At 35.6% G+C, this 16,700-nt stretch overlaps 1 protein-coding gene across 1 annotated transcript; it reads left to right on the top strand.

Moving 5' to 3' along the window:
• The first annotated feature begins 1,440 nt into the window (after positions 1 to 1,440).
• LOC123667493 (protein piccolo-like) lies at positions 1,441 to 13,066 on the top strand. The gene is made up of 9 exons (XM_045601387.1): positions 1,441 to 2,191; positions 5,385 to 5,519; positions 6,393 to 6,515; positions 7,070 to 7,198; positions 9,820 to 9,837; positions 9,975 to 10,078; positions 10,528 to 10,617; positions 11,538 to 11,763; positions 12,168 to 13,066. Exons 1-9 carry the CDS (start codon positions 1,456 to 1,458, stop codon positions 12,890 to 12,892), a joined length of 2,286 nt encoding a protein of 761 aa, XP_045457343.1. The 5' UTR covers positions 1,441 to 1,455; the 3' UTR covers positions 12,893 to 13,066.
• Positions 13,067 to 16,700: the final 3,634 nt, after the last annotated feature.

Consider the following 16,700-nt stretch of genomic DNA (forward strand, 5'->3'; position numbering starts at 1 on the left):
TTTTAGTCGAGAAGCCAGCGACTACTGTTCCGGACAATCGTTAGCACATTCCGAGTACAGTGTGGTACAAGCCAGTAACATTATGTTAATAATATTTGTTTGACCCAGTGGACCACTCAGATTGACGTGGAGTTATATCTCACTGGAAAAATTAGTTTCAGTGGATCGTGCATTTATTGCTTTTGGACATGTTCAGTTGCTAAACAAGTCACTACTAAAACTAGGCTATTGTAAACCACCCATTTTGTTATACAAACCAAAATGAAAAAGTATTCCTGCCAGTGTCAATGGCTGGTTTAATTACCGCCATATTGTACTGATGTGATATTGTAACAACCAACTCTTGGGGCTGAAGAATTAAAGTAAGCAAAATGCTATTATTAAATATGGCATCGACTTATTAAGTCATACATTGACCAGTATGAATGTATATATTTGTAATGGTCTGATATCGATTCTTCAGGTTGTCAATGATTGGTCTGTATGCAGGTATACATTTTATAATACACTTACAGCCTTATTACATGTCTAGTTAAGTTAAACTTTTGTTTTTAATATCAAATTTTTATTATTAAGTGGTTGAGATAGGTTTTGGTACAGCATTGTAACCTTATTTGTCCTCCCAACTGTATTCAGTTTTGGTATTAGATACGAGATTAGATACCTCTGTTTTTGATATAATTGATACAAGATTTACGTTGAGTTATATATATAGCCTATTACAACATTTGTCCACAGAGTTCACAAATAAACTACGCCAAGCCGGCACCACCAGCTACAAATACTCCGCAACAATTACCGTATTATCAACAAAGTGTTGAAAATTTTATGTATCCATCATCTAATACTCAAAATCAGTGGAATAATGAACAATTGAGTACATCATACCCTGATAAATCAGTTCTACCTAACGTATCTAAGAATGCATACGACTATTTATCTCAAAACGACATGGGTAACAATAGTTGGGGTTTTAATAGTAACTTCAGTTCACAAGGAAATAATTGGAATGAAAGTGAGTTTGAGTCTCATGGATCTAACAAGGATTTTCGTAACTATGAAGATGAAAGATACGAGCAAGAAGGTAGATACAAGAAACGACAAAAAAGCCGTGACAGGTATGAGAACAGATCCATGAATGAAGGCCGTAGCAATAATTCTCGCTTCGATCGTTCTCCACCACGAGGTCGTCCGTCTGAACGCGATCATCAATATGAACGCGATCGAATATTTGAACGCAATCGACCATCTGAACGCGGTCGTCTGAATGAACACACTAGACCATCTCAACGCGATGGACCGTCCCAATTTGGTGGACCATCTCAACGCGATGGACGATCTCAGCGCGATGGTCAATCTAATCGACAGGCAGAATGCGGTCGGCAAACTCAACGAGATTCATCACCTCAATATAATCGACAAACTCAACACAATCAGCACCGAGATCGATCTCCTATGCGTAGTCGCCAATCTAATAAAGACCGATCACTGCCCCGTGATAGGTCACCACCACCTGATCGATTCCGTAATCAAGGGAATCGTGAACGGCCTTCGAAACGTGCTTTCGAAGAACAAAAGCTGCCAAAGAATTCCAATCGTCCGAATTCATCCGTTGATCTTGACAATTACGATCAATGTCAAGATTTTAATAATTTTGAACGAAACGATCGACATGGTTTCGTTGTGGAGAGAACGTATCCTAACGTTCCCGAAAAATCTTCGAGGGAGTACGGCAACGACCCCAATAATTCCACATTTATCAAATCCAATGAAAATATTTTCCGTCAACCAGGAACTAATACTAGTGGTCCGCCGGCTAAAATTGCGAAATTTAATAAAGAAGGTTTCCAACCCGGAAACCACTTATCACATCCACCTATCATTGCTCCTAATAATGCTATGTATAAACAGCAATTAATAGAACATAGTTATTTTCGTGAAAAATCTGCCTTTTTATTAGCAGCTAAAATTATTGCTAAAGGCAAGCTGGGAAAAATTAACAATCACAGGGAAGTTACTCAACACTTGAAAAAATGTATAATGTCGCGAATTGATGTTATTCTCGGAGATCGAATTGTGAATTCTTTAGATGAAATGATAAACAGCTATCGACAGAAATTCGGCGTTAGCGATGACGCCAATTTCTTGAAGGCTGTTATGGAAAAATTAGCACGTGATAAAGCAGAGCCAGGTAGGAATGTACCAGGTAAAATTTTTATTTATAAGTAAGGTTCAGGGAATTTTGGTTCTATATCAGTACGGAAGTTTTTACTCATCGTATACTTGTTTGAGGCTTTTAAGCCGCTTCCATGTAGGGATTGGTCATACTCGTTGTCTGACCAAATTATTCGATTAACTACAAATGATTAAATATTTATTATTTCTATATAGAAAACCTTAGAAGGTCTATATATATATACCTTCTAAGAAGCTCAGAGTTGTCAACTGTTTCTTTATAAAAGCACACTACATGTTGCATGCACATGAATATAATATATACCTTAAGTAAGAAAAAATATTTTCACTAGAATATACATAACTATAATAAATCCATTATCATATGCTCAGTGAACTAAAATGACGATTATTTTAGCATACCGAGGTATATCTATTATGAATCAAAAGACTTGGAATATTTTTCTAATACCTCATTGGGTATTAGGTTTTATTTTATCCTTAGTTACTTAAATATTTTCTTGATAAAAATCAATATGTCTATGTTTGTCAAAATTAAATTTAGAATGAGTGAAGGACTAAGCATGAGTAAAAGATTCCGAGATTTGCTTATTTTTTTTTTGTTGACTAGAAGAAATCTCTAACGGATGCCTCTAGCTCGGGGGAGCTGGAGACTATGTCCGATTCGCACGGACTAAAACCTCGGGTGTTCCTTCGCTCACCTGGGGTAGGTTCACGGGGACGCTAAGCTCGTTACCTTAAGCGACCTCCGAGAGGCTCCCTCGAACACTAAGGTTGCCTCCCTCCACGGGACTGAAATGCGGACGATATATCCACCGGTCTATCACCCGCTGGTCCGGCGTTACGGTGGCAGGTTGGCTAGGTTAGGCCTTGCGACGCCGACCATGCCTTCCGCGACGAGCCGGGAGCGAGTTTGGGTCCTGTTCTCGCTCCCACTCAGCCGCTTCCTTCCGTAGTATTACGGCGCTGCAGAAAGTGGAGAGTGGTCCCAGCTTTCCTCACTGCCGACCATGGCCACAATCAAGGCCGGCAGTGAGAGACCTACCCCGATGACTGCCGATAAGGCGCTGCGCTCCGCACTCCACGCAGGGCAGACAATGCGCGTATGCTCCGCTGTGTTCTCGGCGCCGACGTCGCAATGGTGACGTCCCGACTTCGGCTCCCGCCCCAACACTCGACACAGATAGCGAAAACAGTCGTGCCCGCTCAGCATCTGCGCCAAGTGGAACGACACCGTACCGTGTCGTCTATCGACCCAGTCACGTAGGACAGATCGAATTGACCAGGTCGCCTTCGGGTCCTCCAGGCTCGTCGACCACTTCCGGAAGAAATCGTCGCGAGCTGCTCTCCTCCATCGTACGATCTCTTGCGCAAGATGCGGTCCCCCCCCCCCCAGGCGCACCTCCGTCACGCGCCAGAAGACCGATGTGTGGACTTCGGCCTCTAATTCCCACGGGGGGCTGCTGGCGAAAAGGCACGATGTAGGACCGAGGACGTTGTGTAGGACACCGTGCGGTACGCTCGGTCGCGAATCAACGGCACGTTCCGGGCGCACAGTGCGTCTGCCCAGATCTGTAAATTAGCTCAGTTTGTGTGCCAGTCTCTAGAAATTTATAATAATATGAGAGAGAGCTTGAGCAATTAGGATTTTATTATTTGTAAGTGGGAAAAATTAAGACGTTCTCTGATACCGGTTTACCGGTAGTATATAATATATTTATCAATTTTGTTCCTTCTGAACTCTGAACTTAAAGCTTAGCGTGCTTTGAACATTCTTTAAAGGAAATAATTTTGAAGAATCTGTTCTTTGGTCTGCTCTGTGGTTCTGAGACCGACAGAAGTAATTTGAGATAAATATTAGCGTGGCTAAGGAATAAAGGGACTGCCAGAGCTTCTAGGTGTACGAGGATTATTTGCGTTATGTAGACAAGAAAACGAGTACCGTTTAGACCACACGACTGAAGTAAAACTTCTTTAGCTACATCAAACTTATATCTCCCTTTCAAAATCCGTTCGCCTCGCCCGATCACACTTTTCGTAACGCTCTCGTCACGCATTCACCAGCTTACTACCCAAGTCAAGCGTGTGTAAAGAAATTTTACTTGAAAAAGTCAAGAATTATGTGGCCATAATAATCTTCGACTATTTTTGTACTGTTACAATACGTGTGCAGTAGAGGTGGTAAAACGCGATTTAAGGGTTTACCTCCCGTCTACCCTATCTCTTAGTTACGCCTATGGATTTACGCAGTCGTGGTGGAAACTACCCTTTTTTCGATAAAATAGAATTAAGGCCGGTTTCCTATAGTCAAACGAATCGTTTTGGGAACGATTTCTTCAATTTCGATTATGTTGTGATCGAGATAGAATGGTTTATTAGATTTCTGATTTTTATCTGTTATTCTGATAAATTTCGATATTTCTACGATAGAAGTTTTAAAACTTTCACGGCCACTATGAACACTTTAATCTACGGGACGTGCTACGGAAATGCACTCAGTCAGTGATTCCGTAACAAAAAACGTTGTCATTGCCGGAATATCGGGAGTTTCAAAATGACAATCGTGGTATGTCTCGTAGAATTAAAAAGCTTTCTATGATGTTCCGTACTATTTCGACAAAAACTAGGCTTAAAATGTTCATTTGAACAAGGTTGCTTTATCGTATTCCGATTTTTTGGTTCATGCTTATGCTATGTGATGGATTTATTCAGTTGCCATAAAACATGTGGATTTATGGCGATTAATATTCATGTATTTATATTAAAAAACTTCAAATAATTTACTGCCTATCATTACAGCTCTAGTTATAATAATGATACGCGTTATAGCTCATAATATAATTTAAGGATATGTTTGAAACTAAATGAATACTATTTATTATTATTTCATGAATATTAAATTAATGTTATAAATGCGTGTGTCGTCGCTTATAGCGCAATACTGTGATATGTTATTTTAACGTTTAGACTCATTGCATAGAATATTTACTTCTCTCTCTAGTTCAAATAAGACTTTAAAATTAGACTAAATTTCAAAATATAAATAATTACGTGTGCAAAATCGTTGTAAATGTATGTTCGCGGTGTTGTAATGTAAGCGACGATGTAATAATATAAATGGGATAATTTTATCGAAATAAAATAATATTTTTTTTTTTAGTCGACATTAATAAAAACAATCTTTTCAGACAATTCCGGACAAGGTGTTAAAAATAAACCTCCCCAATTTAACAATCAAAATATAATGTCCAAATATAAACTTATCCGGAATCTTCCAAAAGTAAATCAGAATCAAAATGCTGCTGCTAACAAACCAATACAGAGTAAGTATAAAGGGTCTGTTTCACCGCTTGCTGTTAAAGCTATCTGATATATGACAGAATCCAACTAATAAAATTTTACAATATATATTTTCTGCTTCACTATTGCTTGTGGATCTAAAAATTTTAGTTTATTGTTTAGAAACGCCTTAATGGCCTATTTTAATTCTTGTTGTTAAAGTCTATACGTTACTTATGTGCAGGATAATCTTTAATAACAACCGGTAACACAGGCTCTTTTAGCATAACAAAATATAGATAATAAGTAGAAAACTAGTACGAAAATACGTTAATTTATTAAAATAGGGACATACTTAAAATTTTATAGAAATTTGCTTTATAGTTTACATTAGACTTGGTTTAAAGAGGTTTGAAATTATTTTCCAATGCTCAGTAAAAACATTTGGTTAATATTCCAATAATATTTAAATTGGAACCACGTTAGAAAATCACCTCCTGGATTATTGTTTTGAGTTGAATTTCAAAATAGTAAGCAATATTTTTAATATTTAGGCTGTGTGGTTACGGCAGCAAAGAATATAGCCACCCCCTCTCTTCCTGTGGGTGTCGTAAGAGGCGACTAAGCGATAACACAGCTCGACTACCACATTGGAACTTAAAAAGCCGACCGATGGCGGGATAACCATCCAACTGCTGGTTTTGAAATACACAGGCCGAAGACGGGCACGTCTTCGGTGCGACAAAGCCAGTACTGCGGTCACCAACCCGCCTGCCCAGCGTGGTGACTATGGGCAACACACATGAGTTCACTCCATTTTTAGCGCGAACTTTGGAGGCTTGTGTCCAGCAGTGGATTGCGATAGGCTGATGTGTGTATGTGAAGATTATTTTTATAATGAAAAATTACTTTCTCAGAAACCAATCCAAATAAACCAGCTGCCAATAAACAGATGAAATCACCAAATATTCCCAAAAATGTTCCTCAAAACGTTCCTAAAAACTTTCTACAACAGATTGCGAGTAAATACCCCGAAGGAAGTAAGTACAATATATAGGAAAAATCACAAATTATTAAAAAAATCTAAACTTTAAATATACATTAATAAAATTAAATATTTTTAAAAATTAAAAAAGAGACTGATTATCATCATAACCAAAATAATCAAAAACAAAAATTAAGAGCAATTATCATAATCAACGACGCGTTGGCGCAATGCTCACAGCACTGGTTTGTGGTTGTTGGCGGTTGCGGGTTCGATCTCCGCGCATGACAAACATTTGTATTGGTCATACAGATGTTTGCCGTGGTCTGGGCGTTTGCTCAGTCCTTGTCTGTCACCTCACCGTGCCTCGGAGAGTACGGTAAGCCGTCGGTCCCGGTTATCATGTAAACGTGATAGCGATCGTTACTCAAAGTAGGGAATATATCCGCCAACGCTCAATAGAGCGGCGTGGTGAATTAAGCTCTGATCCTTTTCCTACATGGGGAAAGAGGCCTATGCCCAGCCGTGGGATATTACAGGCTGAAGCGATCATGTTCAAAATAAATTAAAATTAGCAACATATTTCATAATGAAAAATTACTTTTTCAGAAACCAATCCAAATAAACCAGCTGCCAATAAACAGATAAAACCACCGAATAATCCCAAAAATGTTCCTCAAAACGTTTCGCAAAACGTTCCACAACAGACTGCGAGATTGCCGAAATACCCCGAAGGAAGTAAGTACCAGCCTAATCTTGTTTATCGTGTTATAGAATGAGAAAGACATTTGTATCCTGTATATAAAACATGACTATATATTAATACTTTACTAAGGCAGGTTTTAAAATCCCATTGCTGGACATATATCTCCTCTATGAAGATGAAGTACACTTTAGTCGCGACGTTCCTTAAATATTGGATGGCAAATGTTCATGTCTAAGAATTCATCATGCAACACTATGTCATAAAGATCATTTTTAAGACAAACTATATCTTGATGTGTAACATCATTATGAATCGTTTGTCGTGTTCACTTCTATTACAAAACAATGTTTTATATACTAAAGACGATTATTTGTCTGATTCCCTTAAATTACACACATTGTGTCAATCTGAATTAGAGCTGTGTTGTGGATTAAGATCGGACCCTTCTACACGGAGAAAGAGGTATAGGCCCAGCAGTGGGTAGCTACAATTTAAAAAAATCCTACAAATTGTGTCATTGATTTGCAAGTTCCAAGCTTTGGCGTAATTTTAGTAGATAGCTAACAAAACAATATATTGATTAGCCTGTTGGCGCAGTTTGTAGTGACCGTGTTTTCTGCCCTGGCGGTTGTGAGATCGATTTCCGCCCCGAGTCTGTGTTATATGTTATTATATGTTTATAAATATATGTATTAATTGTATGTATGTATAAATAAAAAGTGTAGCTATATCAATCAGATGTTACCTATAACACAATAATTAAGTTGCTAACATTCGAAACAGACCAAACAAGACAGAGCGAAAAACATTCTTTAATTTTTATATTTTTTATCTAAATTCCTTAAACTACATATATGTAAGTAGTATCATAGTCTGTAGTATTGTCCCACTGTTGGTGAATGTTCTGTTTCCAACTGGATCATTTTAGTACAATACTTTGAATATTAGACAGTTATTTCATCGACTGAGGTGTCGACTATTAATCACGCGACACTCGAAAGGGGAGGAGAGAGGTCACACAACCAGTCACCAGTCAGGAATCTCAATTTTCATTACATTAAAAATTAATTTAAATTGCCCCTTAATTGTGGTAGTTTTCCCGTTTGCAGACTGGTAACCCTAATGTTAATTTACGTATTTGTCGTTCGATGACAGCAGAAGTCACTGTTCTCTTGTCGTTTGGTAAAATTTGTGGGTAGTTGAAAAAACCTCTAATGCGATGATGAACGGTTTTTTTAATAGAATATCTTGCATATATGTATAAATAATATTTACATATTTACCCTTGCATCGAAATCTCTTTATACTTCACCATAACACAACACAGTGGCGTGCATAAAATTTTTAGACAGGGTAGGGAGTAAAAAAAAATTAACAGCACACTGCACTCACTTTCTCGCAATTTTTTTCTAATTTACTTCAGTTTTGTTGGGAATGGAGGCTTTTAGATAATTTCAAGAACAGACAAGTAAATTATTGGACACGTAAAGTGCATTTATACTATTAATGCAGGCTTACAAATACACGTACCAACTGATACTTATCAAACAAATCAGTTACTGGATAGACATGGTGACCTCATAAGGCCGGCACTTTGATAATTTCGTTTGTGTTAAACATAGAAAATCATTGATAACACTATTAATTAGTTACAAAATTGTATGCTTAATGAAAGTACTTCTTTATTTATTGATAAATGAAAAATTATAACGTCATTGTTATTTATATGTTAAATTGATACGCCTGAACAATTTTTAATTTATCTGTAAAATCGAATGTGTTGAATTTGGATTCACTATTTATTTTTATCAAACACACATCTCCGTTACATATTTTACAAGTAAACTTATTCATCACTAATATATTAAAATTTTCACTTATAACAAGAACGCAAAAACGAAAAATTCAAAGTGAATTGTCATAATATTACTCTGTGGAATGATTCGGATGGGGATGGCGGATGCGGTTATGCGACTGTGTCAAAAATCATAATTATTGGTAAAAACGGTATCGATTTCAAGACAATTTAATTTGATAGGTTATTCTTAGGCTGTGACTCCTGTCATTGTTAAGTAGATTAATGTTAAAAACACAATACTTTGTTCGTATTCCATATGACGTACGACATTATAAAATTGTAGGATTATATAATGTCCTACTGTCATTGCTAACATTTTGTTAGCGATTGTAGGCTCATATTGAAGTTTCATATAAGGCTCATCGTCGATTCGCGCGAAGCGCTGATATCGCATATATGACGGCGGGTTTTTCAATTGAAGCGGATTTAAATTGAATTATGGTTTATGTCTTTTTCAAAAATATGTAATGTTCATGTTTTATATATAATTTTTAGTAACATGCCAAGGTTAGCAGTGCCTTTCTGCCTATATGGAATGCACTTTACGAATCCAACATATGTTATAATAACACAGATAAACTGGTGTTCATAATTATTTTTATGGACAAGTTACAACTTACGAAACAATGTTTGCCACTTGACAACCGGAAGTAGTATTTGTAAATATAATGTTCAATTGGGAATTAAATACATAATTTTATTACGTTTGTGTTTATTTTTATCTTAACTGACTTTATTTTAATATTTAATTAAAAATATTACGATATACATGAAGCTCTCTTTCTTCTGTTGCAGATAAGCAGTTGTACAAAGGTAAGATACACTAGGATTTATATTTTCCAAAACCTTTTCCTTGCATTGCATTTTGAGTCGAAGAAAATAAATTTGAAGTAGTAACAATATCTTTTTTTTTTTATTATATGCATAATTATTGTCTAAAAATGTTCCAGATCAAAAGCAAATACAAAAATTGGAACAGAATTCTGATTTGTATACTCTGGAACCAATTTTTGAAAAAGCAGTCAACAAAGAGATGGGTCGACTAAATAATGCGGTGTGTTAATTTATTTATTTCTTATTTAAAGTAAAGATATACAAGTAAAATTAAGTATGTGTCAGTTCTGACACGCGACTGGAGTACACTCCTTAAAAACGATAACCATGATTTAAAAATTCAACTGTTCTTTTAAATTAATTATTTTATTTTAATTAAATAATAATACTATAATTTTTTTTTCATACGAAACAAAATACAAAAGCACAAAAGCCCAGAGTACAGCAAACCTCTGTATGACCAATACAAATGTTTTCATTAACAATTGTGGTTTACGCACTAACTTGCTCTAGTAAATTCAATCCCATGCCAAGACAAATGTTTGTGTAGATCATACAGATGTTCGGCCCGGTCTGGATGTTAATGGTGTCTTGTGTGTGCTATGTGTGTACCTGACGTAGAATTTCTTCCATCTTGGTGGTAATTGTTATTATTTTGTAATGTTTCAGTTTTTAGCTGGGTGTATCGAATCATCAAGTGAGACTCAAGAGCTTGTTAGTCAGAGAATAATAAAGCATACAGTCAGATATTTTAATCAGGTAATTGGTAACACTTTTTAATATTCGACTCGAACTAAATTTTAAATATTTAATTTTGTGGTTATGGCAGTAAGGAATATAGCCACCCCCTCTCTTCCTCTGGGTGTCGTAAGAGGCGACTAAGGGATAACACAGTTCCACTATCACCTTGGAACTAGAAAATCCGACTGATGCCGATAGCGGGATAACCACCCAACTGCTGGCTTTGAAATACACAGGCCGAAGACGGGCAGCAGCGTCTTCGGTGCGACAAAGCCAGCCCTGCGGTCACCAGCCCGCCTGCCCAGCTTGGTGACTATCGCTGGACGGATCCTGTAGCCTGCAGATCCGGGACCCTTCAATGAATGCGGTTGAAGACTCCCGCAGGGGTTTTAGTCTGTTTTGTACCCCCAAGTGCTGAAGCTGACATACGGTCTAGAAATGCCTACCCGGGCATCCTGGATATCAACCGAAAATGGCTTCCCCTGCGTACCAAAAAAACTCCATTTTTGGCGCGAACTATGAGAGCCCTATGTCCAGCAGTGGACTGCGATAAGCTGAAATTAAATAATCTATAACCTTCGTTGTGCTGTATTTATTACACGCTTATACCTCGATTATTAGACATCTGGCTGGCGTCTAACAAGTTAATAATTTAAAAAATTAAAATAATATTAATTAAATCTTCTAATAATTAAAAAAAAAGAAAAGTATATTTATAACGTTATTTTAATTTGTGTCTATGTGTATATGTCAAATGAAACCACCTAAATACAATCTAAACCTAATTACTATCGACATATCATTGTCTCTGCCCATAGGTTGCCTGGAAAAGTTCGTATTTTAGCGATAAAGATGCCTTTTGTACATAGTTTTATTTTTTTTCAATATAACAATTTTAGTGTACAATAGTTTTGTTATATAATAAGTTATTTTTCTAGGTTGTAAAACTCCAAATAACGAAACGCTTGCTTGATATAAAAGATAATCTAATTGTCAGAATATTCACAAATCCGAAAAATCCGAAACGCGATGAATTAGACGCATTCCTTAGAAGCGTTGGAGTTGTTAATTTGAAGAAATCGGATAAAAACAAAATGTTTGTGGCCAATTGCGATAGTTATGAGAGCTATGATAAGTTAACTGCTATGAAAACAGCTAAGATAGGTGAGTTGAAAGGTTCTTATGTTTGAACTAAGCCAATATTAGTAGGAAAATACAGCTTCAAGGACCGTGTATGTTTTTCTTTTGTTGTGTATATTGTAACCAGTATAATCATATTGCACGATGTTGTCTCAACTTACAGTTATATCAACGTTTGATATGTTTTCGTATGTACAAGGGAAGAAAAAAATCGCATGTTATATAAACTATTTATAAGCAAAAAACAGTGAAATAGTAGTTGTAGATTAAGTTTATTTAGTATCAGTCAGTCAGTATAAACCTATTTTGGGCCTAAACTCCTACCATCTATCTATTGTATTAAAGATATATAAAGTATTTTTTTTTGGCAATAGAAATATAACTAAAACATATGTAAGTGTAAATTACAAATTAAATCTATTCAACAGGTGATACTGAGATAACTTTCAAACCTTTACATTTAATTGGACCACCTGAAAAGAAAAGTAAAGGGAAAAAAGCAAAAAAACTTAAAAAGAAATATGAATCTATGGCACCATCAGATGAAGATATAGATGCAGCGGAGTTTCAAGATTTCACAAGTGACGATATATTCAATGATAATAAACCAAAACCGAAAGAAGATCTTAATGCAAGTCTAGACGTAGTTCTAATAGAAAAAAAAAACGAGATTGTAGTCATCGAGGATGATCATAAAGATGAGAAAGTTGAAAATAATGTGGAAATAATTGATATTACGGCAGATGACAATATTATAAATAAAGATACAAATACCGAAATTAAAAATAAAAGTAAGGTACCTCAAATACTTGAAGTCCAACAGGATATAATTGAAACCGAAAGTATTACAGGTGAAGTTGAACAGCATATCGAAAACAAAGTTGAGGAGAATAATTCAAAACTAGGAGATGAAAATCAAGAAGGTGAAGAAAATCAAGAAGGCCATGCAAATCAAGAATGTGATGCAAATCAAGAAGTTAATGCAAATCAAGAAGGTGATGCAAATAAAGAAGGTGATGCAAATCAAGAAGGTGATGGAGTAAATGATGATAAAAATAAAACAGAAATAGGAGCAACTGTGGTAAATGATATTGACGATAGTATCCTAGATTCTGTTGATGCATTGGCAGACGATGATTTAGAAGATTTTTAAAGAATATGCAATTTTTTGTATATTTATTGTTAAGACTACGTGTCATTAAAATATTTTCGTTAATTTAGAAGGAAAATAATTTTTGTTTTATAATATAAAGTACTTGTAACTTGTAACTTGTAATTTGTTGTAACTTGTAATGTAGTTTAATTAAAGAATTATCAATAAGTGAAATCTAAGTTTTTTTATTAATCCAACATTTTTACAATTTAAGGTTCTGCTAGTATTTATGTTTAATTTATTTGTCTGCTAGGTATTTTTTTGGTATTCTATTTTTTTTCGTAAATCTTGTTTGAATGGAAATCATATTTAAATACGAATTATGAGATATGAATAATATTTTCGACCTTCGCCTCAGCTTGTGATATCCCACTACTGTGTATACGTTTCTCTCCCCATGTAGAAGGATCAGAGCATAACCCACCACGCTGCTCCAATGCGTGTTGGTGGATATATTCCCTACTACGTGTAACGATCGCTATCAGGTGTATATGATAACAACCGGGACCGACGCCTTAACGTGATTTTCGAGGCATGGTGCGGAGATTCACAAGGACTGCACAAACACCCAGATTACGGCAAACATCTGTATGGCCAATACAGATGTCTGCTATTTGCGGGGATCGAACTCGCAATCGCCAGCGCAATAGCCACAAACCAATGCTATGACCGTCGCGCCAACGCGGCGTCACGGCGTTTTCGATCTTACCAACATAATCATTAAAAATTAGCAGTTTTTTTTTAAATATACTTTGATACGAACTAGATGCATTGATAAAAGGGCTTCCAATAATAGTTTTTATCACAAAAGAAAGAACTTTAAAAAAGAAAAAAAAAAACGGACTGGAGATATCTAGATTCGAACCGGGGTATTTTAACTTGTATGATGGCGAAATTTATCTTCGTTAATCTAACGATATTTAAGCACATTCTCATTTCCTGAAAACATAGATAAAACGACATTTTCTGAAAATGAATCCCTCCTAGCAGAGCTGGGCACCGTTAATCAAATGGTTAGCTTCGTTAATCGCTATTCCGCTAATACAAAAATTAGTTTCGTTAAACGTTAAAACGCTACATTTTAGAAGATTTAACGCAAGTTAAAGTTAATCGTTAACATATGACTAAAAAAGCATTATATTAATTGCTGATTATTTAATACCGATAAAGAATGAAGTATAAAAGCAAATTTTTTAATTTGCTTAATGGAAGTTCTCCCTAGTAGATAAAATATTATTGTAAGCTCTAGTTAAAGAAATAAACTTTATTTTATTTTTTATTTATTAATTATTTTTATAAAACAATAAAATACAGAATGCAAATTTAATTAAATCAATTGATTGATTTAACTAAATTTGCATTCTGTATTTGCAGTTGAACGTCTTTTTTCAACTAAATTTAGCTGTCCGGCACTATGTGCTTCCCTTGCTTGCCCTTTCATGAACATCAACATATTAAAATTTTCATCAGAAAGAGATGCTCTTTTCGGTGCTAAAATATCTTTTCCCGTTGAAAAAAGACGTTCAACTGCTGCGCTTGAAGGTATTGCCGTGTTATATTTGATAAAAAGATTAATCAAAATCTGGTCTCCAAAGAATGCAGCGTCGTCAAGTGAGTCCTTGGATGGTGTATCTAGCCACATTTTGACTATGCTTTGAGCTATTGTCTTCAAAGAGTTCTGCCTCGTTGGCCTTTCCTTGCACTGGGTAGTTACCGACTTAAAAAAGTCTTCCTCGTTATCACTACTCCCTCCATTACTTCCTCCGCCACTAACACTGTCCTTGGGGTTATCCTAAAAATTATTCAGAAAAATAAACAATTATTCCATACAAAATCAACATACTCACTCAAATGTGGCCATGGATTTTCTTCAGTCTCACTGGAATCTGAATCCATGATATTTTTTTAATGATCACACACTTTATTTATAAACTTACACCACACCAACTGCACTGCTCATATAAATATACGCAATTTAGCAGGAAAAGACAAGAAAACAAAACAAACACTCTTTAGCTCTTGACCGTAACCGCCGATATTAAGTAATGAAACCATAATTGTGTTTGCTCGCAAACGAAAAAAAAACCGACTTCAATTACATCGACGAGTAATACAACGTAGATCGACGAAAAAATAGTCAAGCAACTACGCGTTATCAAAGATTACTCAAAAAGTAGTTATCAGATCTTGATAAAATTTATATGTGACCACATGATAAACATCAGCTTTCGATTAAATTAAAAATTATCAAAATCGGTACACCCAGTAAAAAGTTATTACGGATTTTCGAGAGTTTCCCTCGATTTCTCTGGGATCTCATCATCAGACCCTGGTTTCCTTATCACCAAACTAGGGATATCCCCTTTCCGACAAAAAAAGAATTATCAAAATTGGTACATCCAGTAGAAAGTTATGCGGTATAATACAACGTAGGTCGACGAAAAAATCGTCAAGTAAAAACGCATTATTAGATATAACTCGAAAAGTAGTTGTTAGATCTCAAATAAATTTAAATGGGACCAATTGGCACACACCACCTTTCGATTAAAACAAAATTTGTCGAAATCGATCTACCCGGTCAAAAGTTCTGATGTAACATACATAAAAAAAAAAATACAGTCGAATTGAGAACCTCCTCCTTTTTTGGAAGTCGGTTAAAAACAAAAACAATGTGAAGTGAATTTCATACAGTGCAGTTTTCCCGCTCGCACGCGCCACACCTAAGTTATATTTGTTTCACTCACACCGCGGCACGCGCTCCGCGCTGCAAGTGCCGGCGCGCTCGACCAAACTTGTCGAAACCTGTTTTTCCCGCCGCGCGCGGTGCGTACTTCCATTGGGTTAACTGTTAACGGGTCCGTTAACCATTTTATAAGTTAGCTTAAAAGTTAATCCGTTACTCGAAGTGTTAACTTCGTTAATTAACTGTTAACGGATTAACGAGTTAATGCCCAGCTCTGCCTCCTAGATAGATTTATCGCTCCCGAAACCCCCTACATACTAAATGTCATTAAAATCGTTGGGAGCCGTTTCCGAGATTCAGATTTATATAGGTACAATATTCTATTTTTTTGGAATAGTCATAAATAGTAAACAGCGTACTTCCGACCACAGACAATAGAGTAATATTGTAAGTATAAAGTGACACAAAGAGCAAATGAATGAACAATATTAATAAGCCATAGATGAATATAAAATTCATTTTATGTTCAAATAATTAACGCTACCATATTGCTAAAATTAATTCAAAACCTAATAATACATTGAATAAATTTGCTAAGAGAAATTTGCTTAGTAGAGGTAAAGAATTACGAAAAAAAAAAATAATAATAGAGCATCGAGCATAAAAGGACACTAATTTATATTTCGTTTTTGTGAAATGGTCGGTAAAAAAGACGTCAAAAATAAAATTTACAACAAAAAGCAGCAACTGTGTCTAGAAAAAAAAAGTCGACCCTATTAATATTATTGTCAAATGATATGTTTAAAATGATAAATTGATATTTGTTTTTAGTGAAATAAATAGTAAATGGAGTTTTACAAATGTCCGTAAGCTAATGTGTTGTAAAAGTGAGTGATAAATGCGGAAAAAACGTGAATTACGACTAACAGGGGTTTGTTTACCAAATAAGGCTCTTCCAAAAAAACGGAATATACGTCAACTCGATTTCCCGCCAGTATACACTACATGAAGACATTGTCATACTGCGTTTCTATTGGTCGAGGGAACACACGCATTAGGATTGTTACAATATTGAATTAAATTATCAGACGAATAAATCAAAGTACCAATGCATAAAATTGACTT

Source organism: Melitaea cinxia, chromosome 28, assembly GCF_905220565.1.
Source record: "Melitaea cinxia chromosome 28, ilMelCinx1.1, whole genome shotgun sequence".
In the NCBI taxonomy this organism is placed as follows: Eukaryota; Metazoa; Arthropoda; class Insecta; order Lepidoptera; family Nymphalidae; genus Melitaea; species Melitaea cinxia.

Coding starts and splice junctions, on each gene's coding strand:
- LOC123667493 (XM_045601387.1), top strand. CDS start 1,456: ATGCGTAGTCGCCAATCTAATAAAGACCGATCACTGCCCCGTGATAGG. Junction 6,516..7,069: donor GAGTAAATACCCCGAAGGAA/GTAAGTACAATA, acceptor TTACTTTTTCAG/AAACCAATCCAAATAAACCA. Junction 10,618..11,537: donor CAGTCAGATATTTTAATCAG/GTAATTGGTAAC, acceptor TTATTTTTCTAG/GTTGTAAAACTCCAAATAAC.